The sequence below is a fragment of the Pantherophis guttatus genome, chromosome 4 (genome assembly GCF_059756535.1).
Source record: "Pantherophis guttatus breed Tessera chromosome 4, ASM5975653v1, whole genome shotgun sequence".
Taxonomy (NCBI): Eukaryota; Metazoa; Chordata; class Lepidosauria; order Squamata; family Colubridae; genus Pantherophis; species Pantherophis guttatus.
Genome location: NC_142066.1, coordinates 29,612,609 through 29,636,169, shown reverse-complemented (window position 1 = coordinate 29,636,169; position 23,561 = coordinate 29,612,609). Strand labels below are relative to the sequence as shown.

General features: G+C 40.8%; 2 protein-coding genes across 6 annotated transcripts in view; one reads left to right on the top strand and one right to left on the bottom strand.

Annotated features, from left to right (window-relative positions):
• LOC117666667 (BAR/IMD domain-containing adapter protein 2-like) overlaps positions 1 to 5,179 on the top strand; it is a 31,556-nt gene extending 26,377 nt beyond the window's left edge. For 2 of the 3 annotated variants that reach the window (XM_060692796.2, XM_060692795.2), the window contains exon 14: positions 333 to 5,179. In XM_060692796.2, coding sequence (XP_060548779.2) covers positions 333 to 405 — 73 coding nt within the window. In that variant the 3' untranslated portion in view covers positions 406 to 5,179. The remainder of the gene's footprint in view (positions 1 to 332) is intronic. The other variant, XR_009622847.2, reaches the window with a different exon arrangement.
• The window catches only part of LMTK3 (lemur tail kinase 3), a 42,930-nt gene continuing 21,927 nt past the window's right edge, over positions 2,559 to 23,561 (bottom strand). For 2 of the 3 annotated variants that reach the window (XM_034419429.2, XM_034419430.2), the window contains exons 11-15: positions 18,447 to 20,947; positions 16,677 to 17,047; positions 15,941 to 16,052; positions 10,211 to 10,471; positions 2,559 to 8,967 (exon numbers count right to left, since the gene is read on the bottom strand). In XM_034419429.2, coding sequence (XP_034275320.1) covers positions 8,951 to 8,967; positions 10,211 to 10,471; positions 15,941 to 16,052; positions 16,677 to 17,047; positions 18,447 to 20,947 — 3,262 coding nt within the window. In that variant the 3' untranslated portion in view covers positions 2,559 to 8,950. The remainder of the gene's footprint in view (positions 8,968 to 10,210; positions 10,472 to 15,940; positions 16,053 to 16,676; positions 17,048 to 18,446; positions 20,948 to 23,561) is intronic. The other variant, XM_034419431.2, reaches the window with a different exon arrangement.

The following is a 23,561-nucleotide window of genomic DNA, read 5'->3' as shown; positions in this document are numbered from 1 at the left end:
TGGTGAATTGAAGAGAAAGAATGTAAAGCCAAATAAATGAACAAATAAAATGTGTGAATCAAGTGCATTGTCTGATATGATACGGGCTATTCTGCTCCATCACCTTTGTTGCTTTAATCTCAGTCTGCAGCAGCCTTTCCAAGATGCATTGTCAGTTCCCAACACCTGCTGGTTAGGAATGATGCTGTGTGTGTGGAATTTAATCAATCTGGAAGCCACTAGTTTGGGGAAGGTTAACCTTAAGTGTAACAGTTTTCTTTTTGCAGCTTCAAAAAATTCCCTGAAACCTGGGGCTACACAACTCACACTACCTCTCTCCTTTCCCCTTGCAGGATCAATCCCTTTGCTCATGTTAAGCTGAAACGTACGGTGACCAATGACCGCTCGGCCCCGCTCATCCAGTAAAACGTGCAATCAATGTTAAGTGGAGATAGACCACTGCCCTGCTTTCCCCCCTTTCCCTCACCATGTGGCCTTTCCCACCTAATACGCTGCTTTTGGCTCATAGTAGGTTTCGCAGGCCAGGCTGGTCCAGGCGTGCCACCCTCCTTAATGGCACAGGGAAAGTCCACAGACTCGACGCACAGCAAAAAAGGCTATGGGGTTTCATTGGTGGTAGCAGTTCCAGGATGCTGGGAAGGCAAGCTAACAGCAGGAGGACAGTAACAGCCGGAGAGGAGACAGAGTTTGGATGCAAGTGATGGAAGCAGAGGTGTAACAGTTGGATAAACAGACAGGAGAAGGGTGAAGGATGTGGGGACAGGTGGAAAGAGGTCAGATGAAAGGAAAAGGAGATCAGAAGAGAGCTATGGATGGCATGTTACAGAATATTCAAATGGAGAGAAATTCAGCAAATGTGGGTTTCTGAATGTGATTCATGTTTCTTACAACTCAAACTTTCCACCAATCAGAATCCTTTTGTGTTTTCTTACCCACTTTGACTAAAATGCCACTGATTTGGTGGCATGTGCTTAGAAAGAAGGTACAGGTAGTCCTTACAACCACAATCGAGCCCAAATTATTCTTTTGCTAAGTGAGACATTTGTTAATTGAGTTTGGCCCCGTTTTTCAACTTTTTGTGCCGTTGTGATTAAGTGAATCACTGCAGTTCTTAAAATAGTAACAAGATTTTTAAGTAAATCTGGCTTCCCCATTGACTTCGTTTGTAATAAGGTCACAAAAGGTGATCTCGTGACCCCAGAACATTGTAACTGTCATAAATATGAGTCAGTGGCCAAACATCCAAATTTTCACTAAATGAACTATTGTATATCGAGGACTACCTGTATTTTGAAACCAAATGAAGGTGTGTTTAAATCGGCAACCTAAGGTTTTGTTCTGTTTTTTTAATTCAGCAGGTCTTAAATGTATCTCTCTTTAGAGTCAGTTCTGCTAAGCCGGTTGAGTGATTGAATAACTGCACGTATCATACAACACCTGGGTCATGTGAAATTTCCATTCCGCAATAAACTTCTACGCTTATCATTACATAAGTCATAAATCAACATATTGCATGCGGACTTCCAATAAAAAGTCCGCACTAATCTTTTCAATTGTGTAGCAGTAAGAGATGTTGATTTGAGAATAGAAAGAACACGGAAAACTGGTTTAGGAGAATAAGAGAGAAGTGGTGGGAGGAATAGTTAAATGAAGGAAAATCAAATTCAAAGCCTATTCATACTTATAAGATGCATTGATATTTCATCATTGAGTTATTCAGCCACAGGCCCAGCTTACTTAGAAAATCATATGGGAATGAATTGGTTGTATTGAAAAGCGTCAGATTTCAATAAGTATGAAAGGTCTTACTGCAGTGTTAGTTTTGTACTGGCTTCTTAAGGCCTAGAAATCACCCATTTGTATAATCCTATTATTATGTGATAAACATACAAATGTGAAATAGCTCTGGGAAGGTGACTGTGTGAACAGTTCCATTGAAGAAGTAAAGCAGTGTTTCTCTTAGCAACTCTTAAGACATGTGGACTTCAATTTCCAAAATTCTCTGGTCAGGAAGACTGGCTGGGGGATTCTGGGAGTTGAAGTCCACATGTCTTAAGAGTTGCTAAGGTGAGAAACACTGAGGTAGAAGGTTGTAAGTTTTACAAAAAACACTATTGATAATTGATGTGCTGTCTCTACATTCATTGCACAATTGTAGGCCTATCTTAAGTGTCTTAACAAGGCATGGGTTGTGGATTGAAAAGGAGCCAGGATTTATGATCACTGGATTTCTGAATCGGGTCTGCGGTCCATGAAGTGATCCATGCTGCTAGTAGGTTTTGATTCCTCTTCAAACAATTGTTGAGATATTTTCATGGGAAAAAAGCATATCTGTATTATGAAAAGGTTACCATTAAACATAGGCCACTTATTTTGTAATTTATATTGTTTTCTATAGATTTAACCAGGGGTTTATCTTACTATGATATGCGATGGTCTAAAAAAATATAGAGATTTTCCCCTGCTCCCCAGGAAACATGAGATAGAAAGAGAAATGCCAGAAGTCAGGGCTTCTGTGTGTGGAAGGAGGAAGTAGATTAAAACAAGGCAGTTGCTGATTTTTTTTTAAAGTGTTTATTTAATTTCAGTTGCCAGAATGTATAATAAAGACAATTATTCAGTAGTATTCTTGTCCTGGCAGACCAAACTGCAGGCATTTTGGTCAAAGCCAAAATAGAGTAATTCAGCTATATTGTCTGAAGAAAGAAATATTTTTCCCAGTGAGGAAAGGAAATGCCATCTCGCTTTTCTTTTGCCCCTCACATTCTTCTCCAACTGACAAAGAACCCAGTCATTTAAAATCCAAGTATGCCCCCTTGCAGGTTTAGCTATGCTATTACAGAATCCTGGACAGATTTGAGTAACATGCTTACTGATCCTGATTTAATCTTGAATGCGGTTGCATAAATAAGCAACAACACAGCCCTTTTGGGATAAGTTAAATAAATGCATAAGATGTCCACCTTTGATGAAACTCACAACTATATAGTGAAACTAGCTTTGGAACAACTGTCAGGGCTGAAAAATATCAGATTGCCTTCGTTATTGGAAAGAAAACAAGGTTGATATTTTACCAATGAAAAAATACTCAAAGGTGCTTTTTCAAAAGGCAACTGGATTTTGTTTGTTTGTTTGTTTTTTGAGGAAAAAGAAGATGTTTTCTTGAGGAAGAAGTAAAATGTTTTCTTCTTTTTCATCAAAGAAAAAACAGTCCAGTTTTTTAAAAAAAAAACACCTTAGAGATAACTATGACCTGGATGACTGAGGATCTCCGGATATAATGAAAGAATAATTTCAGGTTTTGGAGGCGCAAGGTTTATAGAGTTTTATATAGCTACCTCCCACTTGTAGTTCACCTGTGTTTCATTATTTTTTCTAATTTGTAAAAAAAAATAAAATGAAGACGCCAAGACAGATTAGCTAGACAACATGTTTTGAATTGCTAATGCTGGGAGTGATCCCTATATGAGTTCAGAATTTTGATCACATGATCATGGAAATGCTACAAAGGCTGTAACTGAAAATTGCCGTAAATCACTTTTTTTCATGCCATTATAACTTTTAACAGTCACTAAATGAACTGTTGTAGGTTGAGGACTACCTGTATTTAGGCCTCTTTCACATCAGAACTGTTGTTTCCCCTTTTCAAGCTAGCAGTAGTTGACAGTGTTCAAACTTAGCAATATTAGAATTGAGAGGCATATTAAAAGAACAAGATCAGCATAATGGTTGGTGACTTGAATCCCTACTCTGTATTTCCAAAATCCAACATTTACTATAAGTTGCAAAAAGTGTGGACATTGCATATATTTGTTCACATTTCAATATAAGATGGCTACAAAGAAAAGGGGTTTTTACTTACAGCCTCCGTTTATTTTTACAGTATAATGTCTATAACTGGAAATCACTTATTTCCTCTGCTCAAAATGTATGTGTTCAAGAGGCAAAAACAGGCATGTATTTATGGACAGGGTATATATACACTGGTTCCCATTTGGAATGCTGTTTCAAAAGCATGAAATACAGATCTATTTTGCCTGCTTTTATTATCCATCAAATCAAACTATTTTCTAAAACAGTTTTATTATTGAATTCTGGAGAGCCAAATATGAAATGTCAAGAGGGGGAAAGGTTGAAAATGAAAGATCAGTTTAGAAATAGATTTGCAGATTAAGCACAGTAGCACAGAATTCTGTACATAACAATATGGTTGCCAAATGTGTGTGTGTGTGTGTGTATTCAGATACACACAAACACATATCCTGGATCTCTGAAGCTGGGAACCTTGTGTCTTATTAACAGCTCATTTTATCTTACATAGGGCTAAAATGTATACATTTATCTTTGCATTTCCTGCTTTTTGTTAGAAATAACTCCGGTCATCTCATGATTGGTGTGTGTGTGTGTGTGTGTGTGTGTGTGTGTGTGTGTGTGTGTGTGAGTTTCAGCTGAAATACATCTGGAAAATTTTTATTCTTTTTCACTCAAAAGCCTGAAGAATGAAATTCACGTTACAGATTGTTCATATCTAAGACCAGAGTTTACAGATCCTGCAATTGATATGTGAAAATTGGAATGATGGAAAATTTTGACACTGAGACACTCTGCTTTGAGAGTACAGAGGAGATGAGGAATATACCAAAACAAAATCAAAATGGCTTCACATAAAAAGAGACAGCTTGTATGGGATTCATTCAAAAAAACAAAAAAATGAATGCAGAATAGCATTTATCATATGTGAAGTTGCCATACTATGTTTTTGACAGCATTGTAAGCTGAGTATTTCTAATTTCTAAGTAAAGAAATTTTATTGTCCTGCACCATATTAGAAAGTTGGAAAATAATGGAATAACTATATTTTTATCTTCTCAGTTGGGCCATGTAAGATAACTGGTTTATCAAGTGATTGCATATATGCCATTGGTAAATAATTTTTATGTTTTACTAAAAAAAAAAAAGCCTGTGGAACTCTACACTTTAGATGTTTGGTGTAGCTTGGACATAATATATAAAGAACAATGAGGTTCCATTTGTTATTGGTCTCTGTATGCGCATAAATGAAAGAGAGGTGATGGAGAATGTATTGTTTCATTGGGACAAACATTACCAGCTGTGCAGATGTTGAGGTCTCCTTAGCTATGTCCTAATTTTAAAATTAATAAAGCTTAATATAAATGTGTGCCTTTCTATTTTTTCTTGGTACCTTGAAGCAAAATTATACCAGAGCTTTAGTTTTGGAATGAAAGTGCTCTTTGTTGGAGAAAACAGACTTCACCAGTTTCCCTACCTTCATAAAGTTTTCCCTATGAATTACAGCTTTACCAACACTTTGTCTGATGTTTTCAAATTAGTTCAAAAGCTTCCTTTTCCACTCATCAACTGGCTTGTATCCCCATTTGCATTCCCATTTATACAATCTGCAGAGAACCCCAGCTTTTATGTGTAACAAAATATGATGCTATTAACATTCCGGTATTTAAATATTCCTCTATCCCTATATATTCTTGGAATGAATGTTCCCACTAATGAAATACCACTCTGTAAAACATTTATCCATCTATTTCTGCAACATAGATTCTCCAGAATTCACCCTTTTGTACCTCAGTAAATCATCCATTCCTTAAATATTCAGATTATTATTTCACTGCTTGACGCATCATAATTCACTATCAGTCCCCAGTGGAATCATGGATATACAAGATAAATAGTCATAGGTGTATTTATTATTCCATTTCTCCCACCAGTCTTTAAAGAATACCACTTTCTTTATAAACAAAACATCCACCCACCCCAAAAAAAGAAGACTCTTCCATTTTAACAGAGCATTCACTAAAGATGATCATCCCTTTATTCTGTGCTACAAATGGCAACAGGAAGGGGGGGGGGTTTATTGATATTGTATCCAAACTTCTGTTTCCCTCAGAATCTATAAAAATGGAATATATGGTACCAAGATGGAAGCCATGATCACAGAAAATGTTTCTATCATGGCAAGAATGGAAGCTAGATAATCAAAATGTCCACACTGCCCACCACCAAAAGGCAGAATGCGGAGGCCTGATGCCATGCGAAACCAGCCAGTTTCCAGTCTTGATGTTCTTGAGATAATACAGATGCTGCTCAAGCATTTGACAGGCACTTCTTTTACACTCGTGGACAAAGTGTGGAAGGATCTTGCCACCTGCTGCAAGACCCTGGAGCAGGCTCGGGATTCTAATTTTGTAATGAAGTTGTTATTGAAAAACCCGGCACTTTTGAAAAGGGCACGGCAGTGAAACACAACCAAAGCCAGTAAACCCACTCTTCCTTTCAATTTGCAAGTTAAGTGGATCAAGCATCTGCTTAACATGTTGTAAGGTGGTATGTAACCCTACAACACCTTTCTTACTTTATGCCCACTGCTTCTAAAAATTCCAAAAGCAATTGAATCTGGGTACCTTCTTTAGAGAAGGAGAAAAACTTCTGAAAGGAAAACCTAATTGGGATTACTACCAGTTGTAATGGAGCTGCAGTTCCCAGAATTTCCAGGCTGTGCTGGCTAAGAGTTCTAACACATCTGGAAAGCATTAAGTGGTCAAAGCTGCCTTAAATCTCTCACAAAAGATATCATCAGATGGAGGCATAGGTAGTGTCCATAAAACATTTAGAGACTAGTAAATAGAATGAGGACTTGAAAAGCTTGTAGTTTGCTTAGCATTGTCAGTGCTGGAAATTGGGAAATAGGTGCTATAAACAGTTTGCTCCCAAACTTATCTATTTAATTCAGTGTTTCCCAACCTTGGGAATTTCCAGGAATGTGGACTTCAACCCCCAGAATTCTCATCAATGGTCATATTGGCTCTGGCATGCTGAGAGTTGGAAGTCCACACTCCTGGAAATTCCCAAGGTTGGGAAAGCCTGATTTAGTTGATAGTTCTGGACGTCCTTAGTAAAATACCATACATAATTCACTGAACACCGTACAGTATGGTGAAATGTTCTGTAGATAACTAGCCTTAAGATCTTCAAGAAAGAAACAGCTGATTTAAAATACCCAGAGTCCAAAGCTTGGGGATTCCACTAAAATAATTTTGTTCTTGTCAACACATCAGCTTGCCAAAGGAACCAGCTAATAGTTGTTTTCCTGCTAAGATTATAGAACAAGAGGAGAATATTGCAGCTATTATTTCAACACAAATCAGAAAGGACATCAGCAATTGCCATCCCCATAAATCAAGTCATGCCCAGATTGCAGATGTCTCTCCCACATTTTGGTTCTTGTTGCATTTTCCCCTAGGCATTTATCAACTCTCCTCTTTCATCACCATGGCTAAAACTAAGAGCAATTATGAAAACTCACATTTCTCTGTTATAAACTAAATCAAAAGTGAAACTATTGCCTTAAAGTTAATTAAGGTTTAGAGTCAGTAAGGGCTCATTCAACTTGGTCCATCCTGGCTGCTTCTTAACAGGCTGAAAACCAACCTATAACATGCCATTTGCAGGCTGAAGAATGATCTAAACCATATTTCCCACCAAGAAGCACTCCAGATACGTTAAGATGACCTCAACCACTATTCTTGGCCAACACAGGCATTGGTTTTAAGACTGGTGTCTTCCAGATGTATTGAACACACACCTGGAAGACACTCAGTTAAATCAGCCAGTAGAATTGGGTGCTTAAGCCTAATCTTCCATTCCTCCTCTTCCTTCACCAGGGTTAAGCACTCTTCATTGCTGCTTGTAATCTCCCATCTGGCCACAATGTTCTGCAGATAAAGAGAGAGGGGTTTCCCCTCAAAATGCCCACAGAGTAGGAATCTCCATAGAATTGCTTGAGCTTTTGCAGTCCAACCCATTTCCTCTCCACACTGTGGTTTTTGGCACAAGAGATAGACTTTTCCATTCTTTGAAAGTCCTTGTCATTTGAACAGGTCCCAAAAGACATTTATTAACCTCTAAAACAAACCAGTGGGGGACTGAGAAAGTCAGAACCGGCCACTCCGAATAAAAGCCAACCATCTCCAACACGGATTATGAATTAGGAATGATTTTCCCAGTTCAATGCACGCATTGAGCTGTGAAGACAATATGAAGGGAGTTCCCACAATGAATCAATGGTTATCAATTATCTGGTCACTACAAATGAGTGATGTGACCAATTTTCTGTTTTTCCTTATCACTTCAGAAATGAATGAATGGTGAACAAAGGATACCCACCCATCCAACTCTCACTACCCAAGGTCCCTATAACTTTACAGCTTTTGATTACTCCATCTTGCCAGTATAATTCTGTCTTTCAACAGAGTGGTCTTTTTTATGAATATAATGCTGGTTAAATGGAGATGGTCACCAGCCCTATTCAGTTCCATTTGGCATAAAAGGACATGGTAGCCATTTTCCATATTACAAGATTGCAGATGATGAAATACAGAAGGGCTCATGAGCAGTTGTACGCAACTTCCTGAAGATTGGTTCCTCCCCTCCCACCCCCAACCCTCTCAATTTGGCACAGTGGGTCCTTAGAAGGAACATATCAGAGAGTGGAAGGGAGGCTGGAAGGGGACAGGGGTTATACATTCAAAAGCCAGTGCAGAGCAGAGGCCTCAAGCATTGAGGAGATATCTTCCTCATCATATGGAGGCCTGAGACTGTTTGTACAAAAATTCTGCTTCTCTGCCTCCCCAGGCAGGGATGTGTCAGTGAGCAGAAAGAGAGCAGAAGTCTACATACGTCAGGTTCTAGTTAGCAATAATGGCCCCGTGCTGTGCACGCAAATACACACGTGTGCGCGTGCGCACACACACACACACACACGCACACACACACACACACACACACATCTGTCAGTCTACCCACTGCAGAAAATTGATGTGTGGTAGCTTGGTATCAGCAGGTCAACTAGATGACTGGGTGCTGTCCCTGAATGTTGAGATGACAGGAGGCAGGATTGTCCAATTTCCATTAATTCTCAGTTCTCAATTGCATCTGGAAGGTGAAGAGAAAAAGAAACTTCTTGTTAAGGAGGAGGAGGAGGAGAGGAAGTGGAAGAAGAGGCAGAGGCAGAGGCAGAGGCAGAAGAAGAAGAAGAAGAAGAAGAAGAAGAAGAAGAAGAAGAAGAAGAAGAAGAAGAAGAAGAAGAAGAAGAAGAAGAAGAAGAAGAGGAAGAAGAAGAAATAGTAGTAGTTATTTTTTTGAGCTGCATTTAGCTTTTGAATGTCATTTTGGAGGGTGCATTCTAGAATGTCACAAGCACATCAGGTTATGCTTCTTTGATCTACAGCAATAATTTTAAAAGACTGCTAAATGGAACAATTCTCCCTTTTTCAGCCATATATACATAATTCCAATTGGGTAAGGAATTGGGATTAGTTATTTCCTCCTGGTCCTTAGAGGAGGACATCACTTCCTGTATTAACAAAATGACCAAGGAGCTTTGGAAATGTCCACCTTTTATTGTGAAGATAGCTTTCCAAAACTCCATAATTCTCCAGACTTCCTCTATCTCAATTTAATACAAAAGGAAGACAAGCTTTTTTCAAGATCAAAGAGTGGGAGCTGATGGGACAGATTTTATTGTGCAATTACCATACCTTGGCCAAGGACTTGGGGACTGATGTGGAGAATCAAGATTTTATCTTAGCTTTTTAAAGTAACCTTACCCTTTTTCTCCAATCAATTTTTTTTGTTTTTACCTCTCCTCCCCCAATTTATTCAGGAGAAGACAGAATAGTTATTTGATATTTTTTTATCAGTAATACTAGGGAATTACAGATGCCCACATAATCTTCACCAATCATCTATTCAATCACACAAAGAAACTATCATCCTTTGGGCAAGCTTTGCCAACAGCAGTAATTTTATGGGCCCAGGAAACTCAAGTTACCCTTCTATGTATGGTTACTCTGAAACACTATTACTTAATGAAAGGCCATAGCATCAATATAATCAAAAGATTTGGTTAACTTAGAGCAGCTTTCTTTAGTTTAGGTTCTTCTGAAGTCCCGGGCAACTCTCTGGCTCGGAATTATGGGAGTGAAAATTCAACATCATAGGAAGATGAAATTTGGGGAGGTTCATTCAGATATGAAGAACCATTCCTCTACCATCCACTCCTGTCTGTAACTGGGTCTGGAACCCAAACTCCACAAAGCTGGACTCACTATGTCCCCTAATAAACCTCCCCTACATAGGATAATGGAAAAGAATGGCATGCCTCTATGCCCCTTACCAGCTGTGGGTACCAATTCAGTATCACAGGATGGAGGCCGATGTGGCTCTAGGGCAGGAGAAACAGTGAAGCGAGAGAATCTCAGGGTGTCCACGAGGTTGGACTCAGCCCGCTTGGCTGATGGCAGCAAGGCAGGTGTCATGGGCACTGGTGAAGAAAGTACTGGGTGTAACTGGGCTGTGCTGGGGTCTGACACCATGGAGACATAGGAAGGGTTCTGAGCCATGAGGGGGAAATCATCGTCCCACTCAAAACTGCCACCTTAATTGAGAAGGAAGAAGAGGGAAGGTAGGAAGGAGGTTAGATTGGGGCCAACCCCAGAGTAAAGAAGACGATAAAAATATAATCAGTAGCTCTGACATGATGTCATGCTTAAATCTTAATCTGTGTGGGTTCACACAACATGCTAAAGTAGACTAAAAGAATATGTTGTATGACCAGGCCATTATATTAGATCGGAGGTTCTCAACCTGTTGTCCAGGGATCCCTGAGGGGGCACACAATATAATCACAGGGGGTCTGTAAAGCCTTGAAGAAATGTTATGATTTAAATCTTGGGAGTCCATGGCCATGGTCTGTGGCCACAAAAGGTATTTAAAGGGGGGCCATGGTGAATAAAAGGTTAATAACCATTGTATTAGACCATTATCTGGATGATTTGTTTGGGCACAGCATGTTACTTTTATGTTTTGTTTACCCAGATTTAAGTTCCATACATCATAAGAGCCCAGTCTTTAGGTCACTGTTGAGTAGAAGATAGTACAAGAATTAGACAGCAGCAGAAATATTTCTTTTGTAGTGCTTAGATGCATAAGTAGGAAAAATATAGCAACAAGTAGATTTTCTCAAGGGCAGTATTTCCTAATTCTTCCAATTTGCTCAACTCCGTCTCATGTCCCTCTGCTCTGCATCTCCCATTTGACAAGTTAATTTCGGTATGGAAGCATAATCACTTTTAGTTCTTTAGATCAACTAGTCTTTTCACAGACATACATGCATTTCAAAAACATCCGGCTAATGATCAATGCTCACATGCAGCCTGACAGAACATGTAATTTCATAATGAGGAAATTCTTTCTGCAACTAAACTTTATTGGCCTGCTTTCTACAACAACTTATGTTTTTAAAAAAAGTCTTCCTATCATTCTGCAAATTCTCGGTTTTCCTTCTTCCACTAAGCTAGGAAAAAATTTGAGGACTTGTAGTGGAAAATCCTGACCCCTCCTTCCCTCTCAGTTCGTTGATCTGCTGTGCAGACTCTGTCAAAATGAATGGGTGTTCCAGATCCTTGTATTTGATCTTATAGGCCAAAGGAGGTCACCTTAGGGCTATTTAGGCTTCCTAAAGCATATCTTAAACTAAGGAGGATTAAAGCCTGGCTGTCCTTGTCCGACAGTGAAGACAGATGCCAAAGTGTATTCTGAGTATAGGAAGCTCCATAAATCCTTTGCCTCTCTCTGTGTCATTGAATAAATCTCTGGGAAACACTTCTGAGTGCTTGGAAAGCTAAGTCATGGGGAGCACTAGAAGGGGGCTAACTCCATATATGGAACTTAGCACAATTTATGACCCTATCATTTATTTATTTGTATCCCACCTTTATTATTTTTACAGACTAACTCAAGGCGATGAACATATGCAACATACCTTCCAGAATGGCTGCCTAGGTTAATTTAGCAGATCCCCAAGAACAGCAATAAGAGTAACAATAACAGAAGGATAAAATGAGTTGAGGTCGGTGTGTTGTGCTGCAACTACTGAAAATACTACATCACTGAGGGATTCTTGGTGTTCTTTGAGCTTAGTGGTTTTCTTACAAAAGCTTCATTACCAAAGTAGTGATATCATCAGTAGCACCTAGTTTGGTAAGGAAATATCTTCAAGAAAATCACCAAGCTCAGAGAGTATCAAGGAACGCACGGTTCAACCCTGAGCTACAAATATTCTGTTTTATTGGTACTACATTAATGTTTCTAAATTGGCAACTTTAAGAAGCATGGACTTCAACTCCTAGAAATACCACTCATATCTGCTTACATTTAAAGTCGACCACTATGCTTTGTTTTACATGGGACTTATTTTGAATTATGTTTGGAAATTCCAAAAGGTGTAAATCCAGAGTGATCTGATACATATTCTGGTGACCTCCAGTTTGTTTTCAGATAAACCAATTGACCCTTAGTCAAGGCACAAATGACCAGGTTCCATTATCCTACTTCAGACACATTATCTGCAGTGGTGGGTTACTACCGGTTTGCCTCAGATCGAGCAAACCGGTAGCGGCAGAGGCGGGAGGCTCCGCCCACCCACCTGGATGTGTCTGTGCATGTGCAGAAGCAGTGCACTTGCACGCAAGCGTGCACCCACAAGCAAACCGGTAGCGATGGGTTTTGAAACCCGCCCCTGATTATGTGAAGACTTAGCTCTCTGATGTTGGGAAAAGTAAAAGGAAAGAAAGAAGAGGGCAACCAATAGAAAGTGGATATACTGCTGATGGGTGCACTCTACTGGAAGACCTGAAAGATCAGGTTAGGGACAGATTGCCAAGGAGAAAATCATCTGCACTGACTTGATGCCAATCAATCAATCAATGAAATGTCCCTAAACATCAGGAACCTGATCAGAATAACTATTTCTTCTCATGTTATTCAGCTGACAGTTCAACTTCAACACTTGCTCTTTATGTTCTACCAAGTTTTGTTACTATGCTTGACAACTACAGAAGATGGATTTCTAAGTATCATATCCAAACACTGGGTATGTCTTCTTCAAAGAACCTTAAGCCACCTCTCTGTTTTGAAAAGCAGAAAGTAATACATCATCTGTGCCTTTGATCTACCTTTCAGCTCTTGTGACACTATTTTTCCAACAGAGACTATTAATTTATATTCTTCTTGATTGCTGTTTTAGTGATCTATTGTCCTTTTAATTGCTTTTGTTTTGGTTTTATTGTATCTTGAGACCTATAGGGGGAGTTAGACACATAGAAAATAGTTTTTAAAATTGGATATACCTCCATCATCAGGCCCTTGCTACAGCACAAAACAGATTAGTTTCTGAATAAGGAAGAATGTGTACCACCATCTCCCTTAATATGACAATTTTAGATTTTGAGCGTTCATGGAGGCAATAAAAATTATATCCTAAAAATAAACTATGTAGAGATTATTTTTTAAAAAAAGGATCAGCCAGCATCAGCATAATTATTATGCAATGTCTCCTAAATTTCTGCTAACTGAAGCACATTTTCATTTTAAGAAGATAAAGCTTTATTTATTTCCACTCACATATGAAATGACTTTAAACTGAAGAATGCTAAAGAATGTTTATCTTCAGAGAGGATCACTCATATTTACTGCAGGAGTCTCCACAGAAAAAGATGAAACAAGGCAGAAATAAAAGTGAAGCTCACCTGAGGACTGGCAATTCTGCTCTGTGCATTGGAGACAACCAAATGATCCCAACCATCATACCCAGGAAAGATACAGAAAAATGCTATCCATCCAAGCAAAAACTGGAAGGAAAATGTTATCTGTATGAATGCACTTAAATCTAGACAAAATCTTGGTGGCTGGACTTAACATTTTTGAAGATTACTGGGTCACACCAGGAATTTTTGCATGTTTTCCTAGTTTTCCTTATTTTAAAAAACCTCCTTATTTGAAGGTTTACATTAGCGCTTTCATATGTACTTCAACAAATGTTGAGAATCTGCCCCAGTTTTAGCCACTGCAGAGAGAATTTTGTCCAAAAAAGAAACTTGAGGCCATATGGGTTACCCATCCCTGCTTTAAATTGCATTGAAATCAAACTACTATTTCTGATATTGTAAAAATGTTAATTAAAATACTGCTAGTGGGTCACAAAGACACACTTAGTGTCTTTCCTCAGTTCTTCCTGTTTAACAGCAGCAAAACAAAGTGCCCTAACAAACTGATTTTGAAAACCACTCCCTGACAAGAGATGATTGCCCAATTTTCACTTGATCACATCCAAGAGGAAATCATGCATCTGGTTTCTTTCCAATATTCATCCAGTCTCAATCTTTCTGTAACTTAACGCCATTATTCCCAGTTTTGCATTCTGGAGTTATAAATAATCCTTCATCCTTTTCTACAGTGTGATTCTCTTTCAAATACTGCATGGTCTCTTACTTTATCTCTACCATAACCATCTGCCTTTTATTTTCTCTTTTTAGAGCTTTCCGCTTCCTTAAATTCTTTTCAGCTTAGTTTCTTGCCCTTCAGTCTTCTTCATTGCCTTCTACGAAACAATTTTCTTAGTATGGTGCCCAGAATTCTACACAACATTTGAGGTAGGATCTGGCCAATAGGAAATAAAATGGAACTATATCTCACCTGGCCACCATTTTATACCTGGAAATCTGACCCTATTTTCAAGGGTAAATTCATCAATGCCATTTTTCCACCTCAAGTAAAACATCCAAATGATTTGCAGAATTAAAAATACATACAGAGAGATGATGGAACCATCAATGAATAAAGCTGAACATTTAGAGATGAAGATGGGAGGTAGAATAGTAGCAAATATTCTAGATCAGTTTTTCTCAACCTTAGCAATTTTAAGATATCCCCCAGCCAGGCTGAGGAAGTCCACATATCTTAAAATGGCCAAGGTTGAGAAACACTGTTCTAGATGCTCCATACTCAATCAACAACTTCAGAGTTTTGGTAATTATAGGTAAGCCAGGGAAGGCTTACGTAAGGGAAGTCTCAAACCAAGATTCTTGTCATCAGGATCCTGTACTTTTTCTTCTACCTGCCCGGGAGGCTAAATATATATTTTAGGCTGCACTGTCACCCTGGTGTTGTACAAATTGGATGGCTTGGAATTCAAAGAGAGGTATTTCCACCATATCTGGAAGTAGCCAAGTTGGGAAAGGTTGCCTTGAGAAGCATCATTTTAGTTGTGTTAAAAGCTTTCTAAAACCCGGAGACAGTAATAACTAAGAAACACTGTGTTAACTTCGAAACGGATCAGACCTGCCGCAGCCATCTTTCCGTTTCTCAGCTTGTCACATAGTATGGGAGAGCGGAGAGATCTAGAATGTCAGGCCAGACAACAAAACATCCTGTGGGAAGCAAGATCATCTCAACAGGTGCTGGCCAGAGACTAAGAGGAATTGCCAGTGAGATGCCAGAATACCTAATTGGTGTTCCAATGTGACCTGTGACAATAAGGGAGGGGATTATCTATTCTTTAATTATATTGAAAACGTGAGAAATAGTTAGGTTTGGTTTTGTTTTCATCTGTGCCGAAATGATATACTCAATAAAACAGTTCTTCGAAAAAGTTTAAAGTCTTAGAGTGCTGTCAGTAGTCAGAACCTTGACACACTGTCCATTGATTAAGTTTAAAGTGGGGCCATAGTTTATTTCTTCTTGAAATTGTCCTCAGCCAAGCTGAGTTTTGCAGCTATCCTTGGTACCTTTCAACAGTCTTCCTTCAAAATCAAACTTAACCTCCTTTGGACTTCATCCAGTCTTCATCAGTTTACTCTTCCTATATCGACAATCAGTTTGAGCACAATCAGTTTCCTGAAACCTGGCCCTCTACTCCAACTTATTTCGCATACCACTTTCTTATCAAAAGCACCTGTATAGCTCAGCCTTCTTCCACTATGACTCTGTAGCTGGGTTGGCCCATCTCCTACTTGGCATTTAAGGCTGCTATGGAGAGGAGATATTTATGATTTGTTCCAATACTCACTGAAGCCATCAGCTGGTGGGAAAGCATCAAGTCCCGGTTCTGCTGCTGAGCCAGGAGAAGGGGTATCACCATCGGGGGCTCCCTGTGAACTCAGTTCATTGGTTGGTGTCTCCTATATAAACATGGACAGGAATTAAAATCCCTTTGAATTATCAATCTAAAGTCCCTCTGGACTGAGGCCCAGCTCAATCAAATAAGTAAGAAAGGAAAATCATTTATCAGAATGCAAAGGTTTAGCAATCGACTGTTTAAATTGTGGGGTGGGAAGAGAGATAAGACTAGCTGGATGTGAACTGGAATAAACCCTGGGGTTTTCAGGACCTTCGACCATTGATGTAAACTACAAGAAAGAAAAGAGCCTTCGTATTGCATGTCATCATTATGCAAATATGCATGAATCCTTTCAGCTATTGGGATAGATCAAAGGCATCCAACTGCTGGGGGGGAAAACCTATTATCCACAGATCATTGGTCGTTTCTATAAGGAGGCATGAAAGGACAGCATGGCTGGGATTAAGCCAGACCCAAAGGGAAATACGTGTTGTCTGCATTGGCAGAGAATTTAAAGCATGGACAATTGGGTGGGAAGAAATAAACCCAGAGATGCAGAAGATAAGAGAGACCCAGGATCCATGAAAGAAGAGACAATGCCTGGAAATGGGACTATTAAAGTCCTTCTTCAGGCTACTGTGAATCAACTTTCATCCTCTCCATCCTTCACCGCCTCATAACTCACCTGATCAAAGAGGTAGACGGTGACATCATCAAAGAAGGAGACCATCTTCCGCTTGCGGTCAAACTCAGCCGCTGCCTCTTCCGCTGAGCGGGGTGACTTGAGAAGACCACGCAAGTTGCGGGCATCATCACTTTCACTCACCACAATGGGCACACCCCTCCCTCCGCTTCCAGCCACGCCTCCTTCCTCATCTTCTTCAGCATCCTCTTCCTCTTCCTCTTCTGCTCCTAGGGAAACTTCTCTCCCTCCCAGAGCTGGACCCTCCCCCAAAGCGGTTCCTTCCCAAAATGGTCCTTTCCTTGCTCCGCCAGGCGGGGGAAACGTCTGCAAAGCCAGTGGTGGCAGTGACAGAGACAAACGGGATAGCTTGGCTGGAGGCAAAGGTTAGAAGTCAAAGGTGAGGATTGCCAGGAGAAAGGAAAGTGATTGAATAGCCAATGGTCCAAGGTTAAGAAGGACAAATAACATGGAAACCAGTCAAGAATAAAAGAGTTGGGATGAAAGAGATAGAGAGAGAGAGAGAGAGGGAGAGAGGGAGGAATAGACAGAATGTATTATTTCACTAAAAGTACATTTTTTGTATTTTTGCCCACATATAACTTGATATGACCTGCCACATGTATCAATTCAAAATGAATGAATAGTTTACTCTAATTTGATTACTAAAACTATCCTGGCCTACAAACAATTAGTATCCATGGAAAAGTTGACAGCAGAACACATCTGTGATCATTTCTGTATCTAATTACCATTTTCCTTCTAACACTATGGATCAAACTATGTTGATCATGGTTGGATTAATAAAGCAGCTAAAAGAATCTAGACACCCCCACCCCCCAATTGGTTTGGTTTTTTTTTTACTGTTTGTGACATTGCCTATAAATCCACCCTCTTCAAAATGAGATTTTTTTTGTAAAAAAATATACATTGATTAGCAGAACGCTCCTCCACACACACAAAAAAGTTGTTTGCAAGGCTGTGGATGGTATTTGTGAGTCTATAGGGGAGGAAAGTTTTATAACGAAGAAGAAGAAGAAGAAGAAGAAGAAGAAGAAGAAGAAGAAGAAGAAGAAGAAGAAGAAGAAGAAGAAGAAGAAGAAGAAGAAGAAGAAGAAGAAGTAGTAGTAGTAGTAAAATTAAAAACTGGACCATTGGATCAAATTGTAAGTCACCCAGAGTCACTTGGTTGGGTTAGGCAGCTATAGGAATTGAATAAATAAAGATAAAATAAAGATAAAATAAAATAAATAAAATATAAAATAAAATAAAATAATAATTAAATTAAAAAATTAATAAAATAAAATAGAAATAGAAATAACAAATCTTATTCGGTGTCCCCAGGATACCCATAAGTTGGAGAAAGGCTTTACTAACTCTTCCCTTCCTTCATTTAAGATTTTATTTTGAAGCTTAGGAGAGGACCTGATAGGACACTGATCCTGCTTCAGAGAACCACTGCCAGGGACGATGGGAAGCAGTAAAGTAAGACATGATGGGAGTTGCAATGGTGCCATCAAAGCTCTGCCTCTTTTAATATGAACTGCATATTAAAGTGTTGGGGATTTAATAATGTGACTTAAACCATCCTCTTGAATTCTCCCTACCACTTCCTCCACCACACATGCTTGGCCACTGCCATTTTCCATTAAATCAGTGATTCTCAACCTCTGTAATTTTAAGCCCTGTGGATGTTTTTCCATCCCGTTTGTTACATGAACACCCGCTTCTTCCTGTTATTGTCACCCTGAATTGTAGATTGCAGAATTTTACCTTTGATATCTTCACTGGCTTGATTCACAGGCACCCCGAGCTCTCGTTCCTTTTTAAGCTGGTCATTTGCTACATAAGTGTCTTCCTGAGGATCCTGTGATTGTTCCACGTTGGCCATGGGTTCACTTTGGATCTCAGTATGGATAGCTTTCTCTCTTTCCTTCCTTTCTTCTTCTTTCCATTCAAGCTGCTTCTCTTCAGATTCTCCAGTTCCTTCCTTCTGCTGCTGCTTTTCTTCTTCCTCCTCTTCCTCTTCTTCTGCTTTATCTTCTACACTTTCTGACCACTGGAAATGCACTGTTTCCTCAAGGTGGCTTTTTTCATCATTCTCTTCTTCCTCTCTTTCTCTTTCTTCTTTTTCTTCTCCTCCTCTTTCCTTTTCCTTCTCTTCCTCTTCCCCAGTTTGCTGTCTCTCTTCTGGCTGCAGGCTCCAAAGCTTGACAATGGCCTGATCTTTTAAGGAGGCAATTGGTGAAAAGCCCAATTTTGGCACCTTCTGGCTACAAAGTAGATTCCGTGTGACATTCTCTTGCAGTGTGACCAATAACTGTTCTTTGCACACCTGAACCACAAAGCCTCCCTCTACTATTGTCTTCTCTGAAGGCTTTTCTTCCTCAGTTCTGGTTACAACTGGTGCCTCAGAGGATTCGGCCTCCCCATCAGAGAAGTAAGCAGAATCACGGTGAGGGATTGTAAGCCCCAAGCTCCTGCCTACCTCTTCTTCAATTTCAGTCCCTTCTTCACTTACTGAGAGTGTAAGATCGCTAGTGGACTGAGAGATGGGTGTTGCTGGCAGTTTGCCAGAGTCATCTTCTGCCTCTATTTCTTCCTCTTCTCCAGAAGGTGAAGGAGGTGATTCCTCTTTAAATATAAACTCAGGTGAAAAAGTGCTCTCTGTTTCATAACCACTGTCCCCAAATTTTTGCCCTGGAGAGGAGTAGTGGGAGGCTGGGCTGCAGACATCTGAGGAACTGGTATTAGAAGGAATGTCCAAGGAATCTACAGAGTCTAGGGTTCCTCTTTGCCGATCAGGTGCTGCGGGGGAGAGGCTCAGGGTTGCAGGGCCAGCTGAAAATCCATCAACAGCTTCTGGGAGAATTGCAATAGTCTCCTCATCATTAGTCTCAGCTAGAGTAGATAATGGTGGTATCTCAACAGGGACAATCACATTGCAGCATCCGGATGACATAGTTGGAAAGGGTGACCCAGGTGGACGGATGTTTCCCCCACCTCTCTGCTTTGGGTAATCTTGAAGTTCATAGGTCTTCACAGCTGTGCCCATAAGTGGGTCATAAAATTCACTGTGCTCCCCAGTATCTCCATCACAGTCTCTAGGAGGTACTATAGAACAGTCAGATAGGGAGCCCCGCTCCACTTTGAGTGAGGAGTCATCCTCAGTGCCGTAGCTGTCCCGGTGAGGACGCCTCAAAGGTGGGCCATGGTTGCTCCAACTGCTTACCACATCCCCTCGAGGGATGGCACATGTGCAACGGGCCCGAGTGCACAGGGGACAGGGCAGAAGGTTGCGCCGCCCTCCTCCAATGCTGCTTCCACCATCATCAGTGCTACTGCCAGAACTCTGGTCCTCCATCAGAGAAGGTTCCTGCTCCCAGGAAGGTGACCCCTGGAACTCTGAGGGGTCCCCAGCAAGAGTCTCCCCTGCCCCTCGTTCTTCCATCATCTCAGCATCCCAGTTACGCTGTTGATCCTCCAACTCACGATACACAGTGAGCAAGGATTCTGCAAGGAACGCTTCACTTTCTGTGGTTGGTGTCTCTGTCAGTGACGTCTCTTGGATCTCACCATCAACACGGAAAGGATTGCTTTCACCGCTGCCACCAGTCAAGAAAGGGTTAGTATTGGACTGCTCTGCTGGCCGAAGAGGGGCATTGTGGCAATCCCAATCAGAGGCAAAGAGTGGCTGTGATGCTGAACCAGGGCTGGGGGCACAGACTGGCCCTTCACCACTACCGTGGTCCTCCAGGCGAATGTAATATTCACTGCTGACGGAAGGGCTGCGGGCGCTGATTACAGGCACAACGCTGGGTGTCTCCAGACTGTGTCCACGGTGTACTGCCTGTTCATAAAAAGGGTTGCTGCCAGGCACAGCTAGCCCACCATTGCTGGAGGGGTATTCTGGTGGTGCTGAGGCAGGGCCCTTCCATCGCCCCAGCCGGGCCTTCTCCCACATATACTCAAAGTTCAGCCCTCCACTGCTTTCAGTCACAGTCAGGATGTCATCCATGTCTCCACCATGGAATCCATCCAGGAGTGGGTAGGCTGAGATCTCTTCTGATGGGCAGTGATGACGTGCTGAAGAAGAGGAGGCCGGTGGTGGGGAAGAGGAACGCATGGGTTTCAGGGCACTCCAGCGCCACTCAAAACTCTCCTCTGCCTGAGCATTGGAGCGCTCATTCAACAGGTAGCTCACCTGCAAGTGCAGCTCTTCCATAGTTGGGCGATGAAAAGCTGGTAGCCAGCATGATTGCATCACCTCATACCTGCAGTGGGGCAGGGTTGGAGGGAGGATAGAGGAACAGTCGGAAAAACAGGCAGAAATAGGGTGGAAAAAACACAGTTGTGGGAAGATAGCCTGAAAGGACAGCTAAGGGTGGGCAGCGGGGATTGGGAACATTTAAAATGAAACAAAAAAAATGTTGCAAAAGAACAGTTGGAAAAAGAGGAAGAATTAAACACCCTACAGAGTAGCAAAAGGAAAAGCAAAGGTAGAAACAGATATGCAAAATTAGAAAGCTTGACTATTACAGCAAGAGAGAGTAGGGAGGAAGAGTCAACCAGTAAAAAGTGAAGCAGAGCATATAAAAACACCATTCTGAAGTCATTCAGGAGTACAAGAATATGGGAAAAATCAGTCCCAAGAATGAAAGGAGAATGGCTGTGACATCAGGAGAGCAAAATGGGTGAGAAATAGAACAGCTGGAAATGTAGATCATTTATAGATCTTGGAGAATTGTTCTAACGTAGGAGAGCTACTATACAGTATAAGGCATTAAATCATTGACCCATCTAATCTTATTAAGATGCCCCAGCCTAAAGAGAGAACAGATGGGCATCTGGTGGAGATGCAGAAGTCATTAGCAACCTTTGAGGTGGGTAGGGGAAAGAAGGAGCAGGAAGATCAGAGTGAAGTAAGCATCACTGCTGCATCTCGGCACATTCTATGGGCAACCCTAATCCTTTGCCAACCCCAAAGAAACTTTCACCTGCAGACAATACTAACTGTGATGATGGATTCCCACACCAGACACGTGGTTGGACTAGTTCTTCAAGTTCCCTTTTCCCAGTTACACTCAATGTTTCTAGAATTCAAACTGGTATCTACACAAGTGTGGTCCATCTCCCCTAAATCACAAGAAGATGAATATTCAACGTTTTTAGGTGCTGCACATGAATTGCATTCACACAATGCACTACTTATTTACTGAATCAATCAATTTTTCTGGATTGATCCAATCCATCCATTCATCCATCCATCCATATCTATTTTTCTATCTATCTATCTATCTATCTATCTATCTATCTATCTATCTATCATCTATCATCTATCAATCAAATTTAGGCACTAGCCCAGCTCACTATCTAAGGGATTCTGGGCAGCTGACAGGTAAAAATCATAAAACTGTATAATAAGATAACAATGAAAATAGAATTAAAACGGGATGAGAAACAAGTAAAAACAAAGATAAAAGATAAGTTAAAAGATAGAAGGGGTGCCCCCAAGGAACCAATCATCGCCATGGTGGCATGATGCTCTTGAATCCCTATGTGTTAGGTGCAAGGAACTGGAAATGCTCCAAGAATGGGTCAATGATCATCAGTTTAAAAGAAATTCACCAGACCGGAAATAGCAGAAATATTGACTTCAAATGTTTCCTCCTCCAATGGACTCTAAGCTGGAATGTCTTTTAATCGACCCCCACTCCAACTGAGGCCTCCTTTCCTTCAGCTGTTGGCTCCATCACACCATGTGAGTTGGCAATGCCAGGTCTTCACACTTTTGAAATGCCAGAAAAAATGGAGACCAGCCTCACTTTTGGGAGGAGGATATTCCATAGGGCAGGGACAACAGCAGAGAAATCTTTCTTCCTAGACCCTGTCAGTTGGAGATCTGATGGGATCAGTGGTGAAATCCTCCGCGGTTTGCCACCGGTTCGCTGCCTGCGCATCAGGGGTGAAATGCTCCCGGTTTGGACCGGATCACTTGATCCGGTAGCGATGGAGGCGGGTGGTTCGGAGAACCAGTAGCAAAAAACTCTGCCCCCCCCAATGCCCAGCTGAGCGGCACAATCATCAGAGGCTTTTAAAAAAAAATTTAAAATCATTTTTTCTACAACCTCTTCGGCTGAAAAAATGCTTTTAAAAGTTAAAAAAAAAGCCTCTGATGATCGTGCAGCTCAGCTGGGATCGTCAAAGGCTTTTAAAAGCATTTTTTCTACAACCTCTTCAGAGCAGTGGTGAAATCTAAAATTTGTTACTACCGGTTCTGTGGGTGTGGCTTGGGGGGGATAATGTGACTGGGTGGGCATGGCCAATTTTTTTTTTAACTTTTAAAATCATTTTTTCTACAACATCTTCGGCGAAGAGGTTGTAAAAAAAATGCTTTCAAAAGGCTCTGACGATCCCAGCTGAGTTGCCTGATCATCAGAGGCTTTTTTTCTTTTAAAAACATTTTTTCTACAACCTCTTCGGCCAAAGAGGTTGTAAAAAAATACTTTTAAAAGCCTCTGATGATCCCAGCTGAGTTGCCTGATCAGCAGAGGCTTTTTTAAAAAAATGGCCACGCCCACCCAGTCACATTACCCCCCCAAGCCACGCCCACAGAACCGGTAGTAACAAATTTTAGATTTCACCACTGCTGCGTATGCACATTGTGCGCCAAACACATGCTTCACGCAGAAAAAGGACACTTTAAAAGGTAAGTAGAACAGCGGGGGGAAGGGAGGAACAGCTGTGCCATGCGATTTAGATTCTCTAGAAATCAGGATTTCCTGATTTCTAGCAAATATAAATCATGCAGCACAGCTGATTGTCGGAAATATCAATTCAGATGAACCGGTAGCTTTTTTTTACTGGTGCAAACTGGTAGGATTTCAC